This window comes from Anas platyrhynchos, chromosome 11 (assembly GCF_047663525.1).
Source record: "Anas platyrhynchos isolate ZD024472 breed Pekin duck chromosome 11, IASCAAS_PekinDuck_T2T, whole genome shotgun sequence".
Lineage (NCBI taxonomy): Eukaryota > Metazoa > Chordata > Aves > Anseriformes > Anatidae > Anas > Anas platyrhynchos.
The window spans coordinates 15,170,841-15,196,067 of NC_092597.1; the positions used below are offsets into that span (position 1 = coordinate 15,170,841).

General features: G+C 39.3%; 1 protein-coding gene across 3 annotated transcripts; it reads left to right on the plus strand.

Moving 5' to 3' along the window:
• The first annotated feature begins 3,426 nt into the window (after positions 1–3,426).
• TM6SF1 (transmembrane 6 superfamily member 1) lies at positions 3,427–25,135 on the plus strand. Of its 3 annotated transcripts, XM_027466066.3 has the most exons (10): positions 3,433–3,684; positions 5,703–5,806; positions 6,795–6,892; positions 7,881–7,984; positions 8,822–8,904; positions 10,268–10,389; positions 15,762–15,866; positions 18,090–18,182; positions 19,186–19,305; positions 24,762–25,135. In XM_027466066.3, exons 1-10 carry the CDS (start codon positions 3,593–3,595, stop codon positions 24,951–24,953), a joined length of 1,113 nt encoding a protein of 370 aa, XP_027321867.2. In that variant the 5' UTR covers positions 3,433–3,592; the 3' UTR covers positions 24,954–25,135. The 3 variants fall into 3 exon arrangements, with proteins under 3 accessions (XP_038040965.1, XP_027321867.2, XP_038040963.1); XM_038185035.2 differs by lacking the exon at positions 18,090–18,182; XM_038185037.2 differs by lacking the exons at positions 10,268–10,389; positions 15,762–15,866; positions 18,090–18,182; positions 24,762–25,135 and having other exon boundaries at positions 3,427–3,684; positions 19,186–19,302.
• The last annotated feature ends 92 nt before the right edge of the window (positions 25,136–25,227 follow it).

The window sequence follows — 25,227 nt, forward strand, 5'->3', positions numbered from 1 at the left end:
CAGGATGGTATTTTGTAGCTGGCATCATAATGCAATGAAAGTTTGCTGCTTGGCAGAGCCATATGCGAACACATGAGCAATGCTTCCATGAGCTATAAATAGAGTCTCTTAATCCTTGCATTGATCTTCATGTGCTTGCTTAAGGTTCACCTACCTATATTTGTATAGATTAATTTAATTCCTTTGATTTAAAATAAAATCAGCTATGTCTCAATATAATGTTAAGCTCTACAATTTGTTCTGATTTAGGAGGCAGTTATTAAAGGTAAGAGCTGTTTCCCAGACTAAAAGTAGACGCAAAGACCTAGTGGTCAGTTAGTCTCCTATTTTGAAGCTGACCATTAATAAATAAGCATATTTATGTCCTCCACAGTACTCTTTTGCTGGCACACTTACAAATGCCTTCTTAGTACTGACATCAAGACTGATCTACTGCCATTTAGTAGAGAGACTGAAGAGAAACATCTGTATTATAAATATAGACTATTGATCCAGCAATAGTCTAACAAAGAAGCTGACAAACACCACCCCCACTTTATGGCTTGTGAGTTGAGTCTCACCAGTCTGGTGGCCACACACGGGGATCTGGTCTGTTGCTGAGGACAGGATTACCAGTGAGGAATCCATCATGTGGCATAAGGCTGGTGATTTGAGAAAGAATTGGGCTACCTATCTGAAAATGACCATTTGGACAAAAACCACTTAGTTTCTGACACAGGAATGTTATAGTGTGGTGAAGGATCATTGGTCTTGACACTGTGCTGCTGAAGAGCTTGTCTTTCAGATGAAATGCAAGACCAGAACCCTAGGAATCACATGGAGCAATACGTATGATTCTGTGACAACTTCTGCATGGGAAGGAATCTAAATTTTCAAGTTTTTGTTAATCCATTTTGCTTTGCTATGCTTAGCTGCAGTTTAAGTGGGGTGTACTTGTTTTTCAATCTCAAACTGATATCTAATGTTGCTAAATATTTGAATACTTGCATGAATTTCTACAAGCAGTGGCACACACATGCCTCATAAAGATGTTACCATTTATAAAATTCAGGAAAAATAAAGAAAAAATGCTTTTCCAGCAACAAAAAAATGAATATAATTGATTATGTGACAGGAAGCTGAGAGGTTATGCTTATTCTGGTGACAGCAGTTTATCAGCACCACTTTCTAGTACACTGATTAGTAATTATGTTGTTAAAGACACCCTATGCCTACCTTCATTTTCATATTGATCTTCTGGTACATGGAGTTTTACATACAGTTGAAATTCTTTTCCCTTCCTCCTCCACAAGAATACTTTAAGCTTTTAGGACATACATGTGTTGGAGGACTCCTGCTTTTAAACTGAAGGTTTACACTCAGTAAGACACTTTGCTCTTTGACTATATTTTTTTTTTGACATAAAGCCAAGTTTTGAACTCTTTGCTGTTGGGGAAGTTGGTCAGTGGTTATGGGCTGCACTAACTGAACAAGTTTCTAGAACTGGTGTCTGATATACAAAATGTCACACTACAATATACTCAGACTCAAAATTGCATTTTTTTTCCCCTTTGAAAAGCTAAAATTCAGGGTCTCACACCTGACCCTCTGTTTGATGGAAAGTTTTTAGACACTGCTGTTGGAGGAAAAGGTCAGTTTGGTGGCTTTGAGTTGCTAGAGCTCCAAGAGAAACAAGAATGCTGGAGATGTTATTTTCTTTATAAAGACTGAAACAGAAGCCAGGGTACTTTGGCACAGAGAAGCAAAGCTGGAATGAGAAGTATCTGTAGCTACTAGAAATAAAGATTTCTGTAGTGGAAAGGGCAGAATAGCAGACTTCACATGTTCAGTACAATTATGGATGGACTTGGGTGTTCCTCTGTCCAAAATGGAAAGGAATAATGGAGCTGGAAGGCTTGGTAGTGCTTTGTTCACAGGGTGAGAGATGAGAATGTAAGGAAAAGAACATGTGCTTTTGAACAAACACTTCAAACATGCCATATTTTAGGGATCTTTTCTGCCAGCAGATGCTTATAATTTATTATTTAATGAAAATTTGATAGATCTCAATACAATAGATTCAAGCAGTGAACCCTTCTACTGACGTTTATGTACCACAAAAAATATGCCCTGACAGTTCCTACTCAGAAGCTGAAAGAGGACTCAATAAACAATCATGGTGCGAATCAGCACTGGAATATGCTGACAGAGTGGTAAGGAAGAAGTTTTCCACATGGCATTTGGCTGTATGGACACAGGCACCAGGAGAAGTTTGAGACACGAATCTTGAGACTGCTCTGTGGCAGCTGCATACAAATGAGCAGCCTATACATTTGAAAGCTTGAGAAGTAAACCGGCTGTGCATTGAAAGGTAGGCATTTGGAGGTGATAAATTTAGCCCTGACTCATCCAATGGCAATTTTGACACTTGCTGTGGACTAGATTACTTTTAGGAGTTGCATCATGTTTTTACCAGATAGTTTGATCGAGCATGGTTTAATCTATTCGTATTCCTATGGCCAGATTCTAGACCTTTCTCAGTTGAAATAACTATGCAAGAATTAGTTTGTGTATAGTACGTAGCGTATAGATATGTTCTGGGTCAAGTTCCTTTCTCTAAGAGGCAGTCATATCAGTTGATCTGTTGAACTTAAACTTACCAAATGACATCTTAAGACTTGACTTTTTTTCTTTTTTTCTTTCTTTCTTTTTTTTTTTTTTTTCCTAAATCACTACTCTTGTCGTGAAAGATTTTGAAAACCCTGTAGTGTTTCCAGCTAAAAATCAGTTTCCAAAAACTACCGTGGAAGTTTCTTCACGGCTTTGTCCTACAAATTAAATAGTTCTTTCCTCTCCCTGGTGCTAACTCCTCAAGTATTTACTGAGATCGTTTGTGTGCCAAGCTCCTCAGCCTGCTCCTGACGGACAGGTGCCGTCTCCCCAGCCGCCTCACTGCCCTCCTCCTCCTCCTCCTCCGTCCTGGGCGAGTTTTTTCCCCTTTGTGGTGCAGGACGCCCGTTTTCTCCCGCAAATGCCCGGTGTTTAAACGTTCACTGAATTATGGAAATAGCGGTTTTCCCTTCTGCCTGCCTCACACGCAGACTCCCCCCACCTTTGTTTGCACGGACAGTTGATGGCATTAACACTCCCGCACGGAACACGCTCGGAAGCCAGAAAACGCGCTAACGGCCTCATTCCTGTTCTTTCTCGTTACTTAAACGCGAAAAGATGAGTTCGGAATCCGAACTTTTCAAAGCTCTCCCCGGCCTCCCGGCTCCTCCCGGCCCCGCACCGCTCTGCCCCTTCCGACGGGGCTCCCTCAGCAGAGCCGGCAGCGCTGAGGGGACGGCGGCGGCCGGGCTGAGGCTGAGGGTCAGGCCCGCCCGCCGCCGGGGGAACAACGGGCGGCTCCGGTTTCTGAGGCGGATTTAACCTTCCCCGAGCGGGGCGGGAGGGGGCGGCCCGCCTCGGGGCTCGGGCTGGCGATGGGGCGGGCGGCGAGCGGCGGGCAGAGCCCGGCCGGCCGCGGGAGCCTGGCCCTCGGCGGGGCGGGAGGCGCTGAGGCGGCGCGGACCATGCGCGGCGCTCGCTGAGGCAGCCTCCGGCCGCGGGGATGAGCGCCTCGGCGGCCACCGGCGTCTTCGTCCTCTCCCTCACCGCCATCCCCGTCACGTACCTCTTCAACTGCCTGGCGGCCAGCGGCAGGTGAGGCGGGCGAGGTCGGTGAGTGGGGAGGCTGCCGCCCGCGGGGAAGGCTGAGGGAGCCCGGCGGGTATTTTTAGCGGCGGCGCTCGGTGAGGGCAGCGCCGGCTGCGGGGCCGAGGAGGGTCCGGGTCGGGCCGGCGGGAGGCGATGGAAGAGCCCGGGGTGAGGGCAGAGCGGCGGCGGGAGGGGAGCGATGCGAACGGGGGGACAGCGGCTCGGCCCCGCCTCGCCTCAGGCGGGCCCCGCGGCCATCACCTGAGGGAGCGAGGCGGGAGCGAAGCCGCCCCGAGGAAACCCTCACGGCGCCCCGAGCCCCGAGGGCTGCTCCGGGGGCACTGCCACAGCCCAGCCCCGGTTGAAAACGAAGGAAGGACTCACCCGGCTCGCCAAACTTGAGAGCCGCACGCCTCAGGCACCCCCCGGAGACGTGCGGGGTTTGGCTGAAAGAGACAGTTCGCCCCCCGAAAACACGGGAGCCCAGGATAAACCGCACGCCTAGAAAAGAAATGTCCTCCCTCGTGGGGAAAAATCACCAAAACAAACGCGAAAACCGACGTACTTAAGGGTCCGTGTGGTATTTTGTGGTCTCACAGCCCGGGGTGTTTTGCAACGTTATTGCTTAAAAATATATTGCTCGTGTTCCTAAGGCTTTGCCGCATCTGTGCCTTCCTCATTTTCCTTCACCAGGCCGGTAACTTTTTTCATTTGTTTGTTTGTTTCTCACTGCTAGAGAAATGCTGGCTTACTTGACTCATTGCCAATATTTGTTTCAAATTGACAAACCGCAGTGAAAAGTCACTGCAATATCATCAGCGGCTGTAATGGCAACAAGAAACCCATCACCAGTAAAACAGGCTAGCAAAAGGTTCAAACCATGAGCTAAATCCACAGGCTAGCGCTGCTCATCATGACTGAGCGCGTTTGTGTCTGTACACCAAAACAGGGGATCTGGCAAAGTTTTTCCAGTAATTTCAAATAAAGTTTCACTAAGGCTGAAATTGTCACCGTCAGTATTATTTGATGGTACATAAATTGTTTTCTTGATACATAGACATAGAGAGGTACTCTGTGAAAAATCATGTGAAGTATTTTTTAGCTTGTGCTTCTGGAGTTTACCTAAGTTTTCCCTCCTTTATTTATTTATTTATTTATTTTTCCCCTTGTGCACAAGCACAAAAGTGAAGACTGAGGAGTCTGTCTTACATAGAACTAGATACAATTTACACCCTTAGAGATGTAAGCCAATTTCAAACATTTTCTTAACTCACATTTCTGTGGGGGAAGAGACAAATTTGCTTTGTGCCGAAGACTTTGGTGCTTTCCTGCACTACCTCTTTCACGCACTAGCATTAGAGCTGCAGCTTCAGAGAACAGGTCTCTGCAGAGCCCACCTGTGCTACTGCCAAAGTGCTGATTCTTAACCACCCCAAGCCACCCTGCCTTACAGGGCTCAAGGGACCTTTGGTAGCACTTCCAAAACTAGACATTAGATCTATTATAGGTGCTCCACCCTGCTACTCTGAGACCATGAGACTGATGTCCTTTATTTGCAAATATGTATTTTCGACAGTAGATAATTTATTGCTGAGGTTGGACTAAATGTCCCTAATGATCCCTTTTGGCCTTGAAATCTCTGCATTTGTGACTTTCACGTCTCATTGGCCTTTAAATTTTCCATCATCTTTGTTTATTTTTACAGATACCAGTATGAAAACTGATTTTAGTCAGACAAATCTAGACTCCTTGATATGTTGTTTATCTAGCTATTTATGTATTTTCTTTTTTTAGATGATCACATATAAAAAGGCACATTCTGCAAAACTACCAAATTAATACTATGACAGCATATGCAATAGATTTTAAAAACAAGCCTTTTCAGTATTAGAAGTTACTTGAAGAGTACGTACATGTGAGAATGGGCTTGTCATTTGAAGATAGCTAGTGAGGAAAACTGAAGAAGCACTTTTCTGTCTCTGCCTTTCATTTAAATCACCTTTCTTTTTTTAATGCTGTTACAGTTCCTGGTCAATTGTTGCAGTTGGATTTCTGGTTCTGGTTTTTATTGCTCTGTTGGCTCGTGTTCTTGTCAAAAGAAAACCACCAAAAGACCCACTGTTTTATGGTATGTCTTTGTAACATGGAAGCTAAATTAGAATGTATTAATTTTTGAAAAGGATGATGTATGATGGTTATTTCATATTGAACATTTACGGCATGGCTTCAGAAGCCATTCTATCCATACCTATACTTACACTTTGCCTTAAAGGCGTACAGATATTCATTACTTTTTAAAAGGAAACCTTAGATTTAGATTACCTTATAGCAAAAACATAGAAGAAAAAAAAACCAAAACAAAACACTGCAGTTGTGCCTCCAGCTGGCCCAAGTTGGAAATTTTACAATGTGGAACCACAGGCAAAGCAGTATACAAACTACCTGTATTTGCCCTCAGTCTTCCTCCTCCTTATATCTTATAAGCAGCTGTCCTGCAGTGTTCTGAGTGAGGCTGGGATCTCTCAATTCATGCAGAAGTCAAAGGAAATAGATAACATAAACCTAACACAGATAAATTTCCTGTCTCAAATGAGTGACTCACTAACTTGCCCAATAGGTCTCCCATGGACTGCAGTGGCTAATGCAGTTTGCATTGCTCACCTTCAAAAATGGCGAGTTACATTTTCCTCTCATCTTCCTTTTTTTTTTTTTTTTTTTAATTGTTTGTCCTTTCTCCTTTTCAGGAGATAGTTACATTCGAGGTTATGTACTTTATGTGATTAAGATTTTTGAAAGCCTACAGTGCCTTCTTTACTTGCTAATTTTCCATGGAGATTAATGGAGGCTGTGCCTACAGCTCTACGGGATTTCACATTTCTATGAAAAGCTTCCTAAAAACTTCATGATTCCTAACTAATAGTTAAAAAACATTAAGCTACATGAGAAAGTCATATTACATGTTAAATGTCAGTTAAATGGCCTCAAAGTAGATGCATCTAGTTCAATAGATCTCTGCTTAACTGAATTTGTCAGACTGTGAAGTGACTGCATGATTTCAAGTCTTTAAACACTTACGATTTTTTTTTTTTAATTTATTTTGCTTTATCTTATCACAGTTTATGCAGTATTTGCCTTTACCAGTGTAGTGAATCTAATAATTGGACTGGAACAGGATGGAATTATCGATGGATTCATGACCCATTACTTGAGAGAGGTAAACTTGAGAGAGGTTTGGCTTACATGTATAAATAAAATCTTCACTATGAATAACTTGTTGCAGTATTTGTCACAGAAAAATAGCCATTTACACATGCAACAGGACCTTCTTGAAGTTGGTCACTGACCTGTTCAATTATTGTTATGGACAAAACTTTCATGGACTTGAAATCACTGATTCATTTGGAAGATGAGCATCCCTTTCAAGCTCCAACATTATGTAATTTAGTTGAAGTAATACTGTTCTGTATTAACATCTGTGGTAATTATGTGGACCATACACATTTGCAAAAAAAAACATAGTCAGCACTCAAAAGTGAATGAGTGTTGCTATTTCTAAGTGCTTTACCAAGAAGGAAACAAAATTGTTCCTTTATTGTTGCCTGATCACTTTAGTAAATATAATTACAGTACAGTTAAAAAATGATGGTGCCAGATATCTAGTCAGCAGAATCTGTTGGCTGCTGAATATCAACATCCACCAAAAATAGCTCAGTAAGAGCTTGATTCGAAAGTCACTGAAGTCATTGAAAACATTCCATGAACTTTAATGTGAAATGAGTTGGGCCCTACAAGGTTATATGTTGTCATCATCAACAAATTCTATCCTGCTGATCTCTAGGATGCTCAAAGTATCTTTGTTACTTGTTAAATATATCTTTATTTCATTGCTTTTATCATTAAAATACTGAAAAGTAATAGTTCCATAATATAGCAGAACAATATAAAAAGATAGTCATACTCAGGTGTTTTCCCTTCCATCTTGCACCCTGTTTTGCAAATATATAACTGATTTGATTATACCTGATCCTGTCTAAATTAGGTTTGTGCTTCAAGACATGTTTATTGATAGTTAAAAAATAGAATGATAAATCATCAGTTACTTTTCTCAGATTGTTTCCTGCTATTCTTTTTTTTTTTTTTTTTAATTGGTTATTCATTATTCTCTCTTAAATCATTATGTTTTTAATTTTTTTTTCCTGTAGGGTGAACCATATCTGAACACTGCTTATGGCCATGTGATCTGCTATTGGGATGGCTCAGCACACTATCTGATGTATCTGTTGATGGTTGCAGCTATTGCTTGGGAGTAAGTCGTTTTGATTAATGTGTCTTTTAATTTGCTTGCATTCTCATATAACCTATAATGGGGTTTCTTTCCTATGTAGTATTTAAATTTTTCTTTCAGGACCGTTTTATGTTGTAGGCTAAAGCAACACTACTAAAATTTCTTTATTTTAGGAATTGTACCCCCTCCAAGTTGCCCTTTCTCTCATCTGAATAAGACCAACAAATCAATTGAACAGTAGTCTCTTTTCTTCACCCTGAGCATAGCTCTGCATGCTTTGTGTTAGTTAAAATGAAAACTTAAAGACGATGCATATTAAAACCATGTGATGCCCCCTTCTCCCATGACATATTTATGTTAGGATTATCATTATTTAGCGTTACGATGTTCTCTGTTTTAGAGAGAATCACACAGTTTGAAAGGCAGTGGCTCTTTCTACAAGTTCTTATCTTTTTTGCTGTTGAAGAAAGTCTGAGAAGATAAGTACTTAAAGTCCAGAGACTAGTGTATCCTCTGGTAATAGAAACACTACAGGAATCAAATTAATTATTAATTTTATAGTCTTGTACAATATATGACATGCAAAATCATGCACTCAGCCTTTCAATGAGTGAAACATAGTGGCAAATAACTAAGGTTCATATGATAACCCTCTCAGACAGGAATGTAGAATTTTTCCAAGTCCTCACCTCAGAGTAATAATCCACTGTTGTCTTGTGATGCAGATTTTAAAATATTTGTTTACTAACTGACACTGTTTACACAGTGATAATTAGGAAAATATTTGAGCGTAATTTGGTGTAGTGGATTTTTAAAGAGTGCAATAATTTTATTTTTATTTTTTATTTTTTTTAACAGACAAAGCTATAGATCCATTGGCCTCTACTGGCTGGGTTCCATTATCATGAGCATCATTGTCTTTATGCCTGGAAACATTGTGGGTAAGGACATGCTTTATATGACTGCATTTTTCCTGTGAAACATTTTCAAAAATCAGCAAAAGACTAATTTTACAGCAGTATTGGTTCCTTTCTGCAATAAAGCAGAAGAGGAACTTTAGAATATCAGTAAACAGAGGCAAGATGTTTCAAAATTTAAATATGAGGAAGGAAAGACTGACACTAGGAAAAGAAATCCTTTTGATTTACATTCTCAAGATAATTTTTTTTTTTAAAAAAAAGAGTATTATATTTTGCTATGCCCATAAGGCTTTCATCCAAAGTAGGTTTAATTTGACCAATAAGACAATAACTGTCTCCTAGTAAAAATATAATCTTATTTTGTATGAAATTAGTATATTGCTTAATAGTCTGTCCTTCAAGCAGCTTAAGAGGAATCTAAATCACCTTTAAAAGTGAAATCTGGAAGTTATTTTATTTTCAAAATAATTTAACACTCCCAGATTTCTATGATAAATCAGTGTATAGCTGTGCTCCTAGAGGTTGAGAATTGTAAATTAAGAATTTACATCATGTCTTTCTGATAGGTGGTCCTTTAGGAGTGACCAACCTGCCTATGTCCCACCTCCAGTTAAAGATTGCCTCATTTAAGAAGCTTAAGTTGATGCAAAGTTGACCAGGATGCAACTGAAAATACGTTCCTGCCTCCAAATCCTGCTGTCAACTTTAAAAAAGCTCAGTATGGTAGAGCTTTTCCTAACAGTTCATGGTGCAGTCTGGAACCAGTCCAGTGCCGTCTTTTGTAGAAACACATACACCACAGAGAAGACTGTCACAGTAAATCTGCAGGCTCTCTCTTCCTCTTTCCTGTGGGGAAGGCCAAGAAACTTGTTTTCAAGAGCACACCTTCTCTTTTCCTTTCTGACAGGGAACAGCTAGTGTAAAAGACACAGTTTTCCTGATTTACCCTGGCTGAGGTCTCTACTTATATTTTGTCCATAAGTATTAGTACAGACCTGTAAGAGAAATCAGGACTTTGGAAAACAAATGCAATACCAGATCTTAAAAAATATTAGACTTTTTTTTTTCCTCACTCCAAAATGCCGTCTCTATTTGAAGCAGTGTAGAGTGACTGAGGTAGTTTCCAGGCCCCTCAAAGAAAGCAGATTTCTGAACTGCCTCCCTGTCTGATAGTTTCTGTCTCATCTGGGACTAACACTAATGGGTACATGATTTTTAACAAGGATTATGTGTTGCTTTAGCAGCCATTTCTAACGTTTTATCATAATGTCAAACCTGAAGCAGCTATGATAATACATAGGATTATATATATTTTTTTTGTTCCACTACAACACAACTTACAAATTTCTCATACATCTTATGATTTTGTTATTATTATTAACAGGAAAATATGGAACAAAAGTGTGTCCTGCCTTTTTCTTAAGCCTACCATATATTTGCCTTCCTATATGGGCTGGGTTCCGAATTTATAATCAACCTTCGGTGACTCATGACACTCCAGTCAAGGTAAAATTGTTGTATTTAAGTGTTGGCTACTGTTTGGAAAACCAAAATATGCTTAATGTTCCTACTGAGTTTTATGGTGAGAGTGGAATGCTTTGTAACTGTTCACTGTTATGACAATTGCTGCCAAGCTGTGTAGACACTGTAAAAATACCTGTGCTACAAGAACATTTCATTATGGTGCGATAAGGGAATAGCAGAAGTTTCGCATGTTTAGAGCAAAGGACTCATTTCTAGAACTGATCTTGTGGCCTTCTTCTATTTTTTTCCAACCTTAATTGATTGAAAAACTAACATACACCAGCTTCATAAAGCACCACACAATCCCTATAAAAGCTCCGCAGGAAAGTAGTAGTCATCTGTCTTCTACAGATGACTACAGATTTCATGTAGTTAAAACATTTCTTTTAAAGTAAGCCACAATATTAGATTTTAGAGGTAAGACATTAGCACATTGATAGGAAAACTCTTTATGCATTTTTTACTTATTAAAAAAACGTAAAAAAAAATAATTACAAACTGCTTAAGCTATTTGCTTCGAATTTAGTAGCTGGGCTGAAATAAGATCAACTGAGCAAGCAAAAACAATGCAACAATGGCTTAAGCACTGTTTTATATATATATTAAATATATATAAAAAGCACAATCCTGCGTTACAAAGCACAGAACAGATATTTAACACTTTGTTGCCATAAGCAAGCTACTTTATCGCCACAGCATACCATATCTGTTGTAATATGATCAATTAACAGTTTTGCATCGCAAGAGCTCCTGAGTCCCAGTCAGGTTTATTCCATAACTGAAAATAAAGACTCTGATCAAGGAGAGTTCCTATTCTAAAGCTAATAAGCAGCTAGCGTGCAAGGGGCATGTTCTGTGGCATAGAATAACAGCAGACAATGCACTGAAAAACATTCCCAGAAATGCATGAAAGACAACATTCAGCCATCTATCCATTCATGACTTGGAAGTAGAAACAAGGCGCATAGATACTCGTACCTTCTGACGTTTGAAGACATGCTACAGAATCAGAGCTTTTACAGTGAATCCCTGTTAAAAGCGAATGAGAGAAGATTTCAAATAGCAAACCCTTGTCTACCCTCCTGCATAGTCTTTAGAAAACCACATCCCATCCCATAGAATTTTGAGCCAATTTATTTAAAATCGTCAGTAATTATAGGCCAGAAACACATCTGATAGTCATTAGGGTAGAGAGGTTAAGCATAGTTAGAGGTGGTGATGATGATTTTTGCTGTATGTATTAGTGAGAACATTCTTTGCATTGAGGATGGGTAAAGGTTTCAGTTTGTCTTGTATAGAAAACACCACAGGAACTGCTACTTTAGAAAATGTACTGCTTTTCTACTTTAGAAAATGGACTGCTTATTTGCTGAAATATAGCCATGTCTCCTGTGATCATGAGGAGTTAAGCCACTTAACTAGGTTTGATATTTTACTTTGTTATATATTCCAGAGAAATACAGTTTTTAAATTTTATTTCAAAAAGCGGATGAATAAGAAGTTGGTGACCTGGAAGTTTAACATTACACTTTTAGGTAAATCCTTTCTTGTAAACCTAAACTTCCTTTCTATAGAAGGCCATAAAAAAAAGTCTTGATCCCTTTCACTAGGGCCACCCAGCCTTCACAGAATCACAGAATCACAGAATTTCTAGGTTGGAAGAGACCTCAAGATCATCGAGTCCAACCTCTAACCTAACACTAACAGTCCCCACTAAACCATATCCCTAAGCTCTACATCTAAACGTCTTTTGAAGACTTCCAGGGATGGTGACTCCACCACCTCCCTGGGCAGCCCGTTCCAGTGCCTAACAACCCTTTCAGTAAAGAAATTCTTCCTAACATCTAACCTAAAACTCCCCTGGCGTAACTTTAGCCCATTCCCCCTCGTCCTGTCACCAGGCACATGGGAGAACAGGCCAACCCCCACCTCGCTACAGCCTCCTTTAATGTACTTATACAGAGCAATAAGGTCACCCCTGAGCCTCCTCTTCTCTAGGCTGAACAAGCCCAGCTCCTTCAGCCGCTCCTCATAGGACTTGCTCTCCAGGCCCCTCACCAGCTTCGTCGCCCTTCTTTGGACCCGCTCAAGCACCTCGATGTCCTTCTTGTAGCGAGGGGCCCAAAACTGAACACAGTACTCGAGGTGCGGCCTCACCAGAGCCGAGTACAGGGGGACGATCACCTCCCTAGCCCTGCTGGTCACAGTGTTTCTGATACAAGCCAGGATGCCGTTGGCCTTCTTGGCCACCTGAGCACACTGCTGGCTCATATTCAGCCGACTGTCCACCATCACTCCCAGGTCCTTCTCTGCCTGGCAGCTCTCCAACCATTCCTCTCCCAGCCTGTAGTTCTGCTTGGGGTTATTGCGCCCCAGGTGCAGGACCCGGCACTTGGCCTTGTTGAAATTCATTGTTCAGTCATTTGTTCAGCCTTGTTCAGTCATTTCTTTTTTAGAACTCATATTTTATCTTCACAGCTAATTTATGCTCTGTATCAAATGTTTGGAGCTGGGAATTTATACCTGGGTCCAATAGCAGTAAAAGTTAGAATATCTTTAAACCATAACAGGACTACTAATGACTTTTATTTTTTAAATAAAACTCTTGAAATCCTAAATTAAATATTGTTTTCAGGAAACAATTGTGTGTAGTGCTGCTAATCAGTTTAAATGATCATTATAAATCCTGAAAATAGTTAGTCCTCTTTCGAAAGAAAATCTGCAATTAGCTGAAAACTTGATTTCTTTTAGCTATCTTTATTCAGAGTCAGTATTAATAGGTTTAGGAAGAAAACATACTAATGCCTTTAAGCGTTGTAGAAAGAATACTTACATGAAAGCAACAGATGTAATGTATGTTATGTTGGCCAGAATAGTCATCGCTATAATGTTGTTATAAACTGTTTAGTTAAAAACAACAACAAAACTGACAGAGAGGAGATGATCAAGTTTTGGGTGTTTTCTAATAGAAGTGGATGCATAGGAAAGGAATGGAGTTATGTCCTCATTTTGAATCAAAGCAAGCTGTGCTAGTGTTTTACAAAGCCCAGCAGATTTATCTACAAGTATAACAGCGCAAGAAACAGTTCAAGGTAATTTAAACTTCATTAAAAATATTAATATGCATAAATTCAGATTTGCACATGAATTCTGAAGGGACTGAATTCTATGGACAGCACACATGATTATCCCTGCTGCTTAAATCTGACCACGTAAGGAGCCTCTTAGAAGCTATGGAAAATAGCTTTTCCCTGGAAGTGAGAGAAAATGCTAAGTGTACCCACACACTTCCTTACTAAACAAAAGAAACAGCAGGATTGGCAAGATGTGTGCAGAGGTCAATGTTGCTTTCAATAAAGGGGAAACCTGTAGCAGGTTCTCTCTACTCAGCCACTGTACTTAGCACACAATTCATCTCAGCACTTAGTGAAGTGACTTTGCCATGTAAAAAGGAGTGTAAGGCAAAATTACTATGCAGTTAATGTCTGACAGTAAAGTGCCTATTGTCTTCCTAATTCTTGTTCTTTTTTATTATTATTATTTTTAAAGCTTTGCATTTTCATTTTGTTTAGTGTACACAGAGAGAAAAAGGTGTAAGTTGCCAAATGCCTTGGCAATTTCATAAACTAGTTCTACACAAATTTTGTTCCTACTATTACATTGGCTCTGTCTCTGAAACCTCTAAATACAAAGTTATACTGTAGTTTTGCAGTCACAGTAAATATGTACATTCATTTAATATACCTTTTGACAGGAAGGACTGATGCATATATGTATATAGACATAAATGCGTGCTTCAAACTTGAACAAAGTGGAAAGAAAATATACCAACCCTCAGATTTTCCAATATCCTTATGTGGTTTATATCTGATAATGACTTGCAACTCAGTAGCCATGGAACTCTTTGTCTTTCATAGGAATATTAGAAAATATATGTAACTTGCAGGTAGTATTATAAGCATTGCTACATTAGTGCTTTAAATACTATGAATTAACAGATTTTTCTGAAAAATATATTTAAAAAATAATTTTATGAAAAGGATTATCTGTGTATATAAAAGCCTTATTTTTATTAAACTACAATGAAGGTTGTACAGTTCTTATTCAGGAATTGTGCTTACAAAGTGTTTCTCTTGCTTCAGTGACTTTATTGTGATCTTAAGTGCTTTTAACTGTGCCTCTACATCCTAATTATTGTTTTGTGCTTTTGGAGACAATTCACAAGTATATAACAGGAAGGAGATCAGTTTTTTCTTTTGCTGTGTGCATGCCAACACATGGCTAATAAAAAGGAAGAGGAAATGAGTAACACGTATAAATGGGGAAGCTCTCCCTCTGAACTACAGAAAGGTATTCTGATGTGCCTATAATTTTGCCTGTGAATACAGCGCTGAAAGTGTACCTAGAAATATTTCCATGGGTCTAGTAAGTTTTAGCATGTAGACAAAGCATTCACTTTGGTTCCTCTAAGCCATGCTCCCTGTTAGATATCTTCATGGCCTTTGTTACCCTACAGTCTGATCACCTCACATCTGCACATGTGGTCCTGGAGGGAGATTTCTGTTCTGAAAAAAGGAGACACAGAACAGATCAGACCCAGAAGTGCTTTGGTACCTGCCAGAGGAATCCATGGCACACAGCAATTAAAGAATGAATAGTTTTGTTCCACCCCCCCACCATGTGCTCTACAAACTCTCTTCATTCGCTGTTTCTGCATTACACATTAGGATAAATTACTTGCCCACTGAAGTCAGCAGAGATCTGTTAGCCACAGACAAGCTTTTATTTTATCCCTGTTCCATTAATTTTAATAGTAGCACAGGCTGCTGAAAATTAGCATTCACTGTCAATAATGATGAGCCCTCATTTTACTGTCCCTCCAAAAAGTCCTTTTAAAGCATATTGGAAACAGCTTCAAATGCTTGAGATAAATAAACCCACATTTCCAAAGCTTTTCTACAGACGGACATTCAGGAACACGAATTCATTTAAATTAACAATAGATGCAGCTTTAAAGGAAGTTAGTTATACCGCTTTGAAGCCTGGCATGATTTCAGAGTTAAAGTAGCGTTAAGTTGCTTTGAAAGTAAACTAATCTGTATTGAAATGGCTTTAGTTGGATCCATCCATTTCTAGAGTTTATTCAGACTAATTTTCCTGACTGCATACTATAAAGACCAAAGTCGTCTTTTTAGATGCAGAAATCTTTCAGTCCTCGAGGTCAGTGGGAAAAAGGTAACTGAAAACTGCTTCTATCATGACGTTTCACCACTTGAACCTTCTTGTAGTGACTAATCTGAGGTTAAACCATGTTATGCAGAACTGGGATGTACTAAACACATTCTGTATTGCAGGTAGTTCAGGAAGTTCAGAAGAAAGGACTCTTAAGACGACCAGTAGATTTAATGTTAGCTGCATACCTCATACTAGCAACAGGATTTTGCATATTTAGGGGCATGGTAAGTTGAAGATAATTTAATATTCTTGCCTCTATTTTTCAGAGAAAATTTAAAATTTGTTTTCCTAAATAAGATATTGTAGCAACTTTGTGGCAAAAAGTTATGTTTATTTCAGTCAAGGGAAATCCTTTAATTTTCAGTGTTGGAATGGGCCTTTATGTATATTTATTTATGTATTCATATACTTATTCTGTGTGTAGGACAAATTGATATTTAGAATACTTGTTGGTGCTTTGCTTCTCTATTTTTCTATACGTAAAGGCTGGCTTTCAGAAGAAACTTGGTACACAATTACAAGAGCAACCCCTTGGGGCCTAAATATTGCTTTCATTGGTCAATTGTTGAACTTACGTCCAAGAATATGGAAGCAAACCAACTAAATTAAGTTTGCATTTGTGTTTTTCTAAACAGAGATACATAGTTAAAATTAGGAAAACAAACTAACTAACACTGCATGAGAGAAAGGAGAAGCTTTCCACCTGGAGAGGGGGAAAAAACAAACACACAGAATTTGTTCATGTTACCTGAACAACACACATTGATTGTACTTAGCTAGAATGATTTTGTTCTTATGTTTGCTTTTTATGCACAGGTGTTTATATTAAAATTTCAGAGGAAATGAGTCATGAGTCAGTATCGAAAATGCTTGTTGAAGCAGATAAATCCAGTAATAGGTAAATCTAGTCCCCTGTCAGCTGTAAAGCATTTTCTGTCTTAAGCAGAAGGGAAGCTGCATATCAACCAGTGATCAGAGCTCAGATGTTTAGGTGTTTTACACAACTGTCTGCCTGTTTGATTTGTAGATCTGATCCACTCTGGAATAAATAATTCAAGTAACACATGATAATTATCCATAGCAATATTTTATTCACCTAATGCAGATTGCCTTATTCTAGTTCTGCTCCTCACATTACTCTCATCTTCTGCTGTTTCTCTAAGAACTAGCCTTGCAACAAAAATCTTTCTTTTTCCTTCTAACTTGTTGCAGTCCACTTAATTCCTTATAGATCATGCTACTTCAGAGTACTACTCATGCAGGTTAATCAGCTTTTTACCTGTAGTTTTGCTGTGGGAATCGTTATCTTACGCTGACATCTAACTTTTATTCTGCAGCCCCACTTCATTTCTCAGAGGATTTTTTTTGTTTGTTTTTGTTTTTTTTCTTTTCTTTCCCCTAAATGTGTGGTGATTTCCTTACGTATTTCCAGTACCAAAGCAGGAAATGTTTAGTGGCCTTACTTCTACATGCAGAGAGAGATTCACTGAACGTCTCTGTGTAAGCTGCAGTAACCATGATTTTGTGAAAAGGCTAATGAAACACAATCTTTTATAGTGCACCCAGATCTTCTTCTTGGATCCACATGTTTGAAAACAACAGGGAGGAATAGCCATTGCTGGTAAATCTTTGTATTTCCCCCTCAAAGTCATGCAGCACCTGAAATTGGGTTGTGCAAAGCAATGTTCAGCCCTGCTATTAAATGGGCATTGATAATGCCATGCTACAAACACTGAGTGTGACAGCTGGTGATACAGACTGCTTACACATTTTGGAATAGTATTTTCACAGTAGTCCTTAAAACTCCTAATATAAAAAAGTAACTACTTTTGGAACTGGGTCTTTTCATGTTTATTGGGAACTTTATTCTCTCTGTAGGAATATAAAATCCAATTATCTCTCCTCTGCTACCCCCTTTTAGAAGTCATTGTAATTGTTTTTAAAAAACACCTGTTTTTGAAATCTGCATCACTCTCCATTGCTACTTTTCCACAGTGCAACTCTTTTCTTGGACTATATCCATAGCTTGCTATCCTAAACTTAGGTGCTTAACCTGAAGTTCCCACTGTTTGAACAATTTTCCATTCAAAAGCTCATTTCCTGCTATCAAAGCCTGGTTATCAGGCCAAATCAATAGTAATTATAGTTTTTACTATTACATAGCCAACTGACTGAAATCTTTTCCAGTCAGAATTTTTGAAGAAGGCTGTTAGCATTTCCTTGCAACCCCTCCAAGCAGCAACTGAAAGGAGGCTGCATTTCAGCCTTTTTGATTTGTTTTTAAATTGGTGATCAAATGGATCACCTTTGCAATAGTTTTTCACCAAGCCTCCTGTGTATCAGTGCTGCAGAACACTACTGAGTAGCTAGGGCAGGTAACAGGTATCAGGTTAGCTCATTTTAGAGAAAATTCTTTGTTCACGGGAAGTTTTAAAAATTCTTCTTAGATTGCTCTGGATTGCCCTGCTGAACTCTGCCGGCTATATATTCAACTTCACGAGCCTTATATAAAAGATCCTGCTGCCTATCCTAAGCTTCAGGTAAAGCATTGACTGTGGAGCATAGAGTGATATGAAGTGATTTGTTACCTGGCGCAAAGATGAAGCCATGGGTTGCCACAGATGACAACATCAATAAGGGAAGTATTTGTTCATGGCAAGTTAACCAGAATTCCGTATTACACACTAAACAGCCTTACAGGGTAACAACTCTTCATGGTGATAAGTTTAACTTTGGTTCAAATCAGTTACCTTGAGTTACACATCCTAATTACTGAGGATTCTATTAATATATTCCATGAAATAGATCCACATGATTTTTAGAATAATTGCTTTTCCTTAAATGGGCAAAGCAGACTTTCAGTCTGGAATAATGGAGCAAGGGGTGCAGTAGAACTAGATTCCTTAAGCTCGCGTTGTGCTTCTGTCACCAGTGACACTCCTTGAGGTAGGATGCTTCTTACAAACCCTATTTACATAAATATTACAGAGAAGGGAATGTTTTCCTTTAGTTATGTAATATTTGCAAGGTTGCCATTCTTTTGCAACCCTGGATACTGCATAGGGGCAGGGCCTGAAGAGATAAGAGGATTCACTAGTGGGACAATGACCTGTTCTTTCTGGAAAAGGGGGTGGCTTGGGTATATCTCATATTGCAAAACTGAAAGCACCATGGAGCTTGAGAAATGGACACCCATATTATATTGGATAATGAGTTAGGACAAGTCATACTTATTAGATTGGTCCCAAGATGGTAAGCAGTAGGAGGAAGGAAAGTATGTCCTGGGACAAAGACAATTTGGAACAGGCAAAGAGGCAACAGCCATCAATACTAGTGGAAGCCTTGAGGTAGCTAGATCCGGTGAACAGCATCCATGTGTGAAACTCGTCTCACAAAAAGCTTGTAACTATAGAAAGGCCTGGGAATCATTGCTCCGAGGAGTTTAGTTGTGAATAATCTCAAATCTTCAGTCAGCAGCTGGCTAATTTTTAAATGCATCTCCCTCATATTGCAAAGCAACTAATATTTGTGTTTAAAATGCAGATGCTGGCATACATGTTCTACTCTGTGCCATACTATGTGATTGCTCTGTATGGACTACTGGTACCTGGTTGTTCCTGGATGCCTGATTTAACCCTTATACATGCTGGAGGACTAGCTCAGGTATTTCTTCGTAAAATGTTTACTTTTGAATTACTGGTTAATAAGTAGAGAACTATGGAATGAGTAAGGGGACCAGAACTTGATCTTGCCATGCTGGTTTTACACCATTGTAACACAGATCACCTTTTAGATCTGTGAAGAACTAATTTAAGGGAGTGGAGAATCAACCTTTTTTTTTTTTTTAAATCAGGCTGCATTCTTGCTCTAGTAGACTTTTCTCTTTCTGCAGTATCTTTTCATTGGACTCATTTAAACCTTATTAAATGCCATTAATTCTTTAGCTGAGACCATGAAGGAAGGTGTTTCATAGCTGAATAGTGGACCACATAAAAGAGAAAAAAACAACAATGAACAACAAAACATAATGTTTCCATAATATGTGCTGGCCAGCTAGGTGATCTGGGAAGAAAAACCAAAAAACAGAAAAAAAAAAAACAACACACAAATGGAACAAGAATCTAACAGTCACATGACAGGGATATTATCAGTTGAGGATGGTGAGGTAACTCTGGGAACCTCCTGGTCCACAAGCTGCGGTAACATTAAGATATGCTCCTGTTGCCAAAGGCATACACATGATCACACCTAACTCATTCTGTTCTGATTCTCTTGAACAGCTTCAGTTAATTGCTAGATGGTGCTGATGGTTATAAGAACACTGACCAAAACAGCAATCAAAGTTGACAAGCACTAGTAAACTACCTCTCATGTCACATAGATAAACACTGAACAGTTGAGACTGTGACAAGAATTGATTTGTACTGTATGTAGGGTGTGAAATGTGCTGAGTATCCAGACAATGCAGAAAATACGCACATAATCCTGTAAGAATGATGAAAACATAGGGACACGGAATAAAGGCAGTTAAAGTATTGCTATTAGACAAACACAAACCACTACTTTGTCCCCTATGCATGAGATAGCATTCACAGATACTAACCATAATCCAGTTTAACTGTCCAGTAAAGATGGGGAGAGTTTATTTTCTATTTGTGAGCAACGATTACAGAGATTATTATTATTATTTTTTTAATTATAAAGGATCTTGAATCACCAAATTATATCAAAACAGAATCTGGCAAACATTACTGAAGAATTTTAGATGCTCAAAGGTATCATAAATGTTATACAACTGTGTTCAGCCCAAATCTAATCTAAAAAAAGCACAAGGTAGCTAAAGTGGGCAAGTCAGTGTCAGGAACCTCTCTCTACTGACAGATTACTCATGTTTCATGAATTCCCCAGGCAGTAAAGAAAGAAACTGCTCCTTCAAGGATTATTTAGCACTTCGTGAAATAAACCAGAAGTCAAAGCATGCTGACTGTCACAACCATACAAGTTTACCAAAATCTCAGACCCCCCCAGAGACTGGAGGTGTTTCAACAAGGTTGTTTATGAGAAACAAATGTTTCTCATAACATATGCTGACTTTTTTATTTTTAAGTGGCACTTTATACTCAAAATTTCCCATTTTCATCTTTGAAGCTTATCCCAGGCACAAGCACAAATTCTGTAGGTTGACAAAAGCTAATTAAGTGAACTGTATATTGCACACTCCCCCTAATTAATTTTATCCCAATTGAAAGACATTTTGTATAGTTTTTGTGGTTTTGACTGCAATGTACTGCACAATGAACTTCAGTCATCCCACAACTGAGAATGATTTACTTGATTTGCCTTTGTGCAACTTAGGAAGAAAAACATGTGATAATGGTTTGAGGGCTCTTTTTAAAAGGTGTTTTGTTGTTATTTTTATTTGGAGCACAAAACACATTTCCAGGTTTGTCTACTGTCAAAACAGTTGCAATTGGTAATTAAAATAAATGTAGTACTGAAACACATTTTGCTTTCTGCTATGCGTAAAGGTCCAGAAAAGGTAAACATCTAAAGATGAAAATGGAGCATTGACCCCTGGGAATAAACACTGCTCCTACAGATGGGGGATGTTGGGATTTTAGTTATTTTTATTTCTATCGTTATGAAATACATACTTTTGTTTTGGCAAAAACAAGTCTGAAAATGGCATTTGATGCATCCAAAAACCCTTCACAGGTGCCTAGCCCTTCATACACAATAAAAAATATTCCGCTCTATTTATTGTTTCCAGAATTACACATAGCTCTCAGGTTGGATTATTTGGTTACTGACATTCAGACTCTAAGAACAGGTTGTGACTCTTCTCAGACTTTCTGAAGCTGCAGGAAGAGCTCTTTAAGTGCCACATGACTGAAGTACCAGGAGCTTTGATTATAAGGAAGAGTTAAAGTAGCCTCTGTGAACTTGATAAAATTGGCATTCACCTATTCAAGTGAGCCGCACGAGAAGTGATTAAGAGCCATGTCCCCGCTACCCACAATCACCTCTGTCTCACTAGCTCTCCATGGCCTTCTTCCCTATGCTGAGATGCAGAAACTTTTTCTTTACTCCTTCTCCACATAAGTGTTTTCCTTAATCCGACAATTTTTGGTGGCTAGTTTCTGCAGTGCCTCTGATCTACAAGAGAACCTAAACCCAAGGAACTTATTTCTCTAAGTTACTGTCTTTCCACTCCATTTGATGTCTTTCCTTAGGCTCTTAAGACCTGGTCCAAACCCTTACAAAACCAGTTATGATTTTTTCTGATTTTAATCAGACAAAGAAGGCTCAGAGTGAAGACTCCTAACCTTTTTTCCCAGGCTCTTTTTCTCTGGCTGGAGGACTTTCTTGATTGCAGAGTAACAAATACTATGATTAGTCTACCAGCAAAAAATAATGTTAAAACAAACAAAAATGCCAAACAAAGAAATCCCCACTATTTCATAAAAACAAGAAACTTAATGAGTACTAGGCATATGCAAATTGCAGCTGTCAAGTTGAGCAGTGCCACATCCAGCACCAGGCACCTTCCCGTTGCTGCGGAATGGCCTCGTGAGCAGACTGGTCGAGGTTTTGAGGCCAGTGAAGGCTGTATGTTAATCAGATAAGGCTACCTGAGAAGTTAACCTGCTGCGTCTTATCTGGTTGATTCCTCAGCCAAGGTTTGGAGTTTTGTCAAAATGAACCACTTAAAGAGGGTTCAGTAACAGAAAGCTTAGTCACTGAGAGGCTCAGATCACAGCAAAGTAACAGAGCAGACTCAAGGTTGTTCTCGCTTTCTGAAATGCCAGCCTAGTGCACAATAGGCAGCACAGTGACACGGAATGACCACCAGCTCCTACCTTTCTAGAAATTAAGGATTTGGTAGGAGTCTGCCTGGCACTTGAAAGAAGAACAGGATTAGGATATTGGTGAATGAGAGACCTGCTTTAAAACACACCCACCCTGCCCTCAAGGGGAACAAACAAAAAAACAACAATCAAAAAAAACCTAGAAGCTGACTACATTCATGGAAAGGAAATATGTTAAATTAAAAACACAACAGTTCTGTAAAGGCAGATCAAACTTCAATAAATACAAACTGATTTTAACAGACCTAAATATTCTCCCTGGTAATGAGAAGAAAAACACATTATATAGAAAAACATGTCTAGTAAATAACAACTTCATTTTATGGTGCATCATTAGCTGGTGAGAATCTTTGTGGGCTACAAATAGAATAAACAATAACAGTCAAGTGTTTCTGCTTTTTCTTTTGATAGCTCACTAACATGCCACAATTCTTATAAGAGACAAAAACCACAAAATAAGGCTTAGATCTTCAAAGGCATCTAGGAGGCTTTGGAGTTCTGGATTTCAGAAGCTCTCTCTTACAGCTCTTTATGATAAGGTTCTTGAACTTACTATGATGCGTGGCTGGCCACAGCTGCAGAGATAAACAGGAGAGCCTTGCAGCCCTCCACAAAGAAGCACGCAGCTCAGCATTTTGCGCACCCCAGAAGTTCTAAGACATCACAGGGAGGGTCTTAGCGCTTAGGTAAAAATTAGACAGCCCCAAACTTCCTACACAAAGCCTGGTGGTGGCAGCTGGGTATTTTCTTAGGAAACCGTTACCTTGTATAATGGGATGTCTCTGCTCCTGAGTGCTGGCTGCTTGTACTGTGTTCCCAAGGTAAGGAAAGGCAGCAGGTATCTGAGTGAGAGCACAGCTGCCAAAGGCAGTTCCCATCTGAGACAGGTGAGAACAAACGGGCTGCAAGAAGTGGCTGAAATATTCAGCTGATATAAAAAGTCTGCTGATAGTGTGCCCCTGAACATCTGTTTACTGTGTAATAGCTATTTACAGAAACTTGCTAAGTGGCACTCTGCTGAAGTGTGTTTGTGTTTGATTTCTTTGATTACCCTGTTTCCTGACTCTGCTTTGCTAGATCAGTGCTCCCTGTTAAGTGGAGGTGGTTATAATCTCCTGAAAACCAATTTCCTTTTCTGTTTTGAAGTATGGTCTCAGCCTAACCTTTTGCCAGAGGGCTGTGTATTAAAACACCTGCACTGTGCTTCACTTTCTAACTGTGAAGAGAATTGTGTTCTCTGTGAGTCCAAAATAGCTCGGGCTGAAGCCAGAACAGAGGGCGTGATTTGGCCATAGTGTACTCCTCTGTTACTGAAATGCTGGTGTCCCTTTCTCCTGCTCTGCTTAAGATCAAATTGATGTTTATCTTCTCAGATCTCCCCCACTGCAAACTAACTAAATAAATAAAATTGGACACATGATAGTTAATGTGAACGAGCTGTTGCTTGAAATAGCAGGTAACAGATGGAGACAAAAGACAGCAACTATCCTGACATTTCTATCTTTAAATGTTTGTTTATGCTAAAAATATGCTTCAGCTCAGCAAGGCTGCCTTTGCATATAACCTTCACCGTAAACGTAACCTATACCTCAGAACCAGCCTCAGCCCAAAGGCCAAATTTTACCAACATTTTCTGAAATCATCAGGAGTTCTGGGATTTGTATTTGTAAAACTGGGATTAAGAGTTAAACAAACAAACACCAAACCAAAAACAAACATAAAAGAAACTAACATAGCTTCCAAGTTTTTATTTTCTGACTTTATTTAGAGTCAGCGTCTGTCTGCTTACCGTTGATGCCAAACACAATGTTCCTAGGTAGGTGGGTGCAAGTCCTACCCCCCTTCTGGGCTGAGACTTAGCAGAGACCTTACAGTGAGTAAGCTCCAGTGGCCATCTGCCTGGGGAAGGATCATGGGCCCTGTTGCATGAATAATCAGCCATAAGCCAAGGGTGAAACCCTACACCTGATGTAAAGATCAGTGCCACCATGCGCATAAAGTACTCCTCCTACTGTGACACTGACAGCTCCATTTACGGCTCTTGTACCAAGATATGAATGACCTTAGTTCAGATTTTGTTTTTGTTTACTGCTGTGCTGTTTACTGCTGTATGTAAGAATTCAGGAATAAATGGGTTGGCTTGGAAAACGTCACTGGAGATTCATACTTGCATGCAGATTATGCTGTCTTTCCAAAATATACATCAACTTTACCTTTTTTTTTAATATATACATTATATACACACCACAGGCTCAATTTTCCCATATTGGTGCTTCTCTTCATGCTCGAACTCCTTACATCTACAGAGTCCCTGAAGAAGCAAAACAATTTTTTCTGGTATTGAACATAATGTATGGGATTCTTCCCCAGCTGTTGGCTTACAGGTGTGTCAACATGCCAGAGTTTTTTATGAAAACAAAACAAGAAGAAAAAACGGAATAGCACAACAGTTTTCGGCTCCTCTTTTTGGCTGTGTATATAATTGGGCTTGGAAGTAACTGAACTGCTCAGATGGAATCCAAATGACGTGTGTAAGATGTGTAATATTGCACAATTGTGTAAAGATGCATGGTCTGTTTTGTTTATCCTACTCAAAAAGGGAAAATAAAGACAACTGCCTTCAATATCACTTCTCAACATTCTGACTTAATGCTGTGGTGGGGTTGGTAGTTCCCATATAGTTCACGCATTTTTAAAGCAAACTTCCTTGACATCT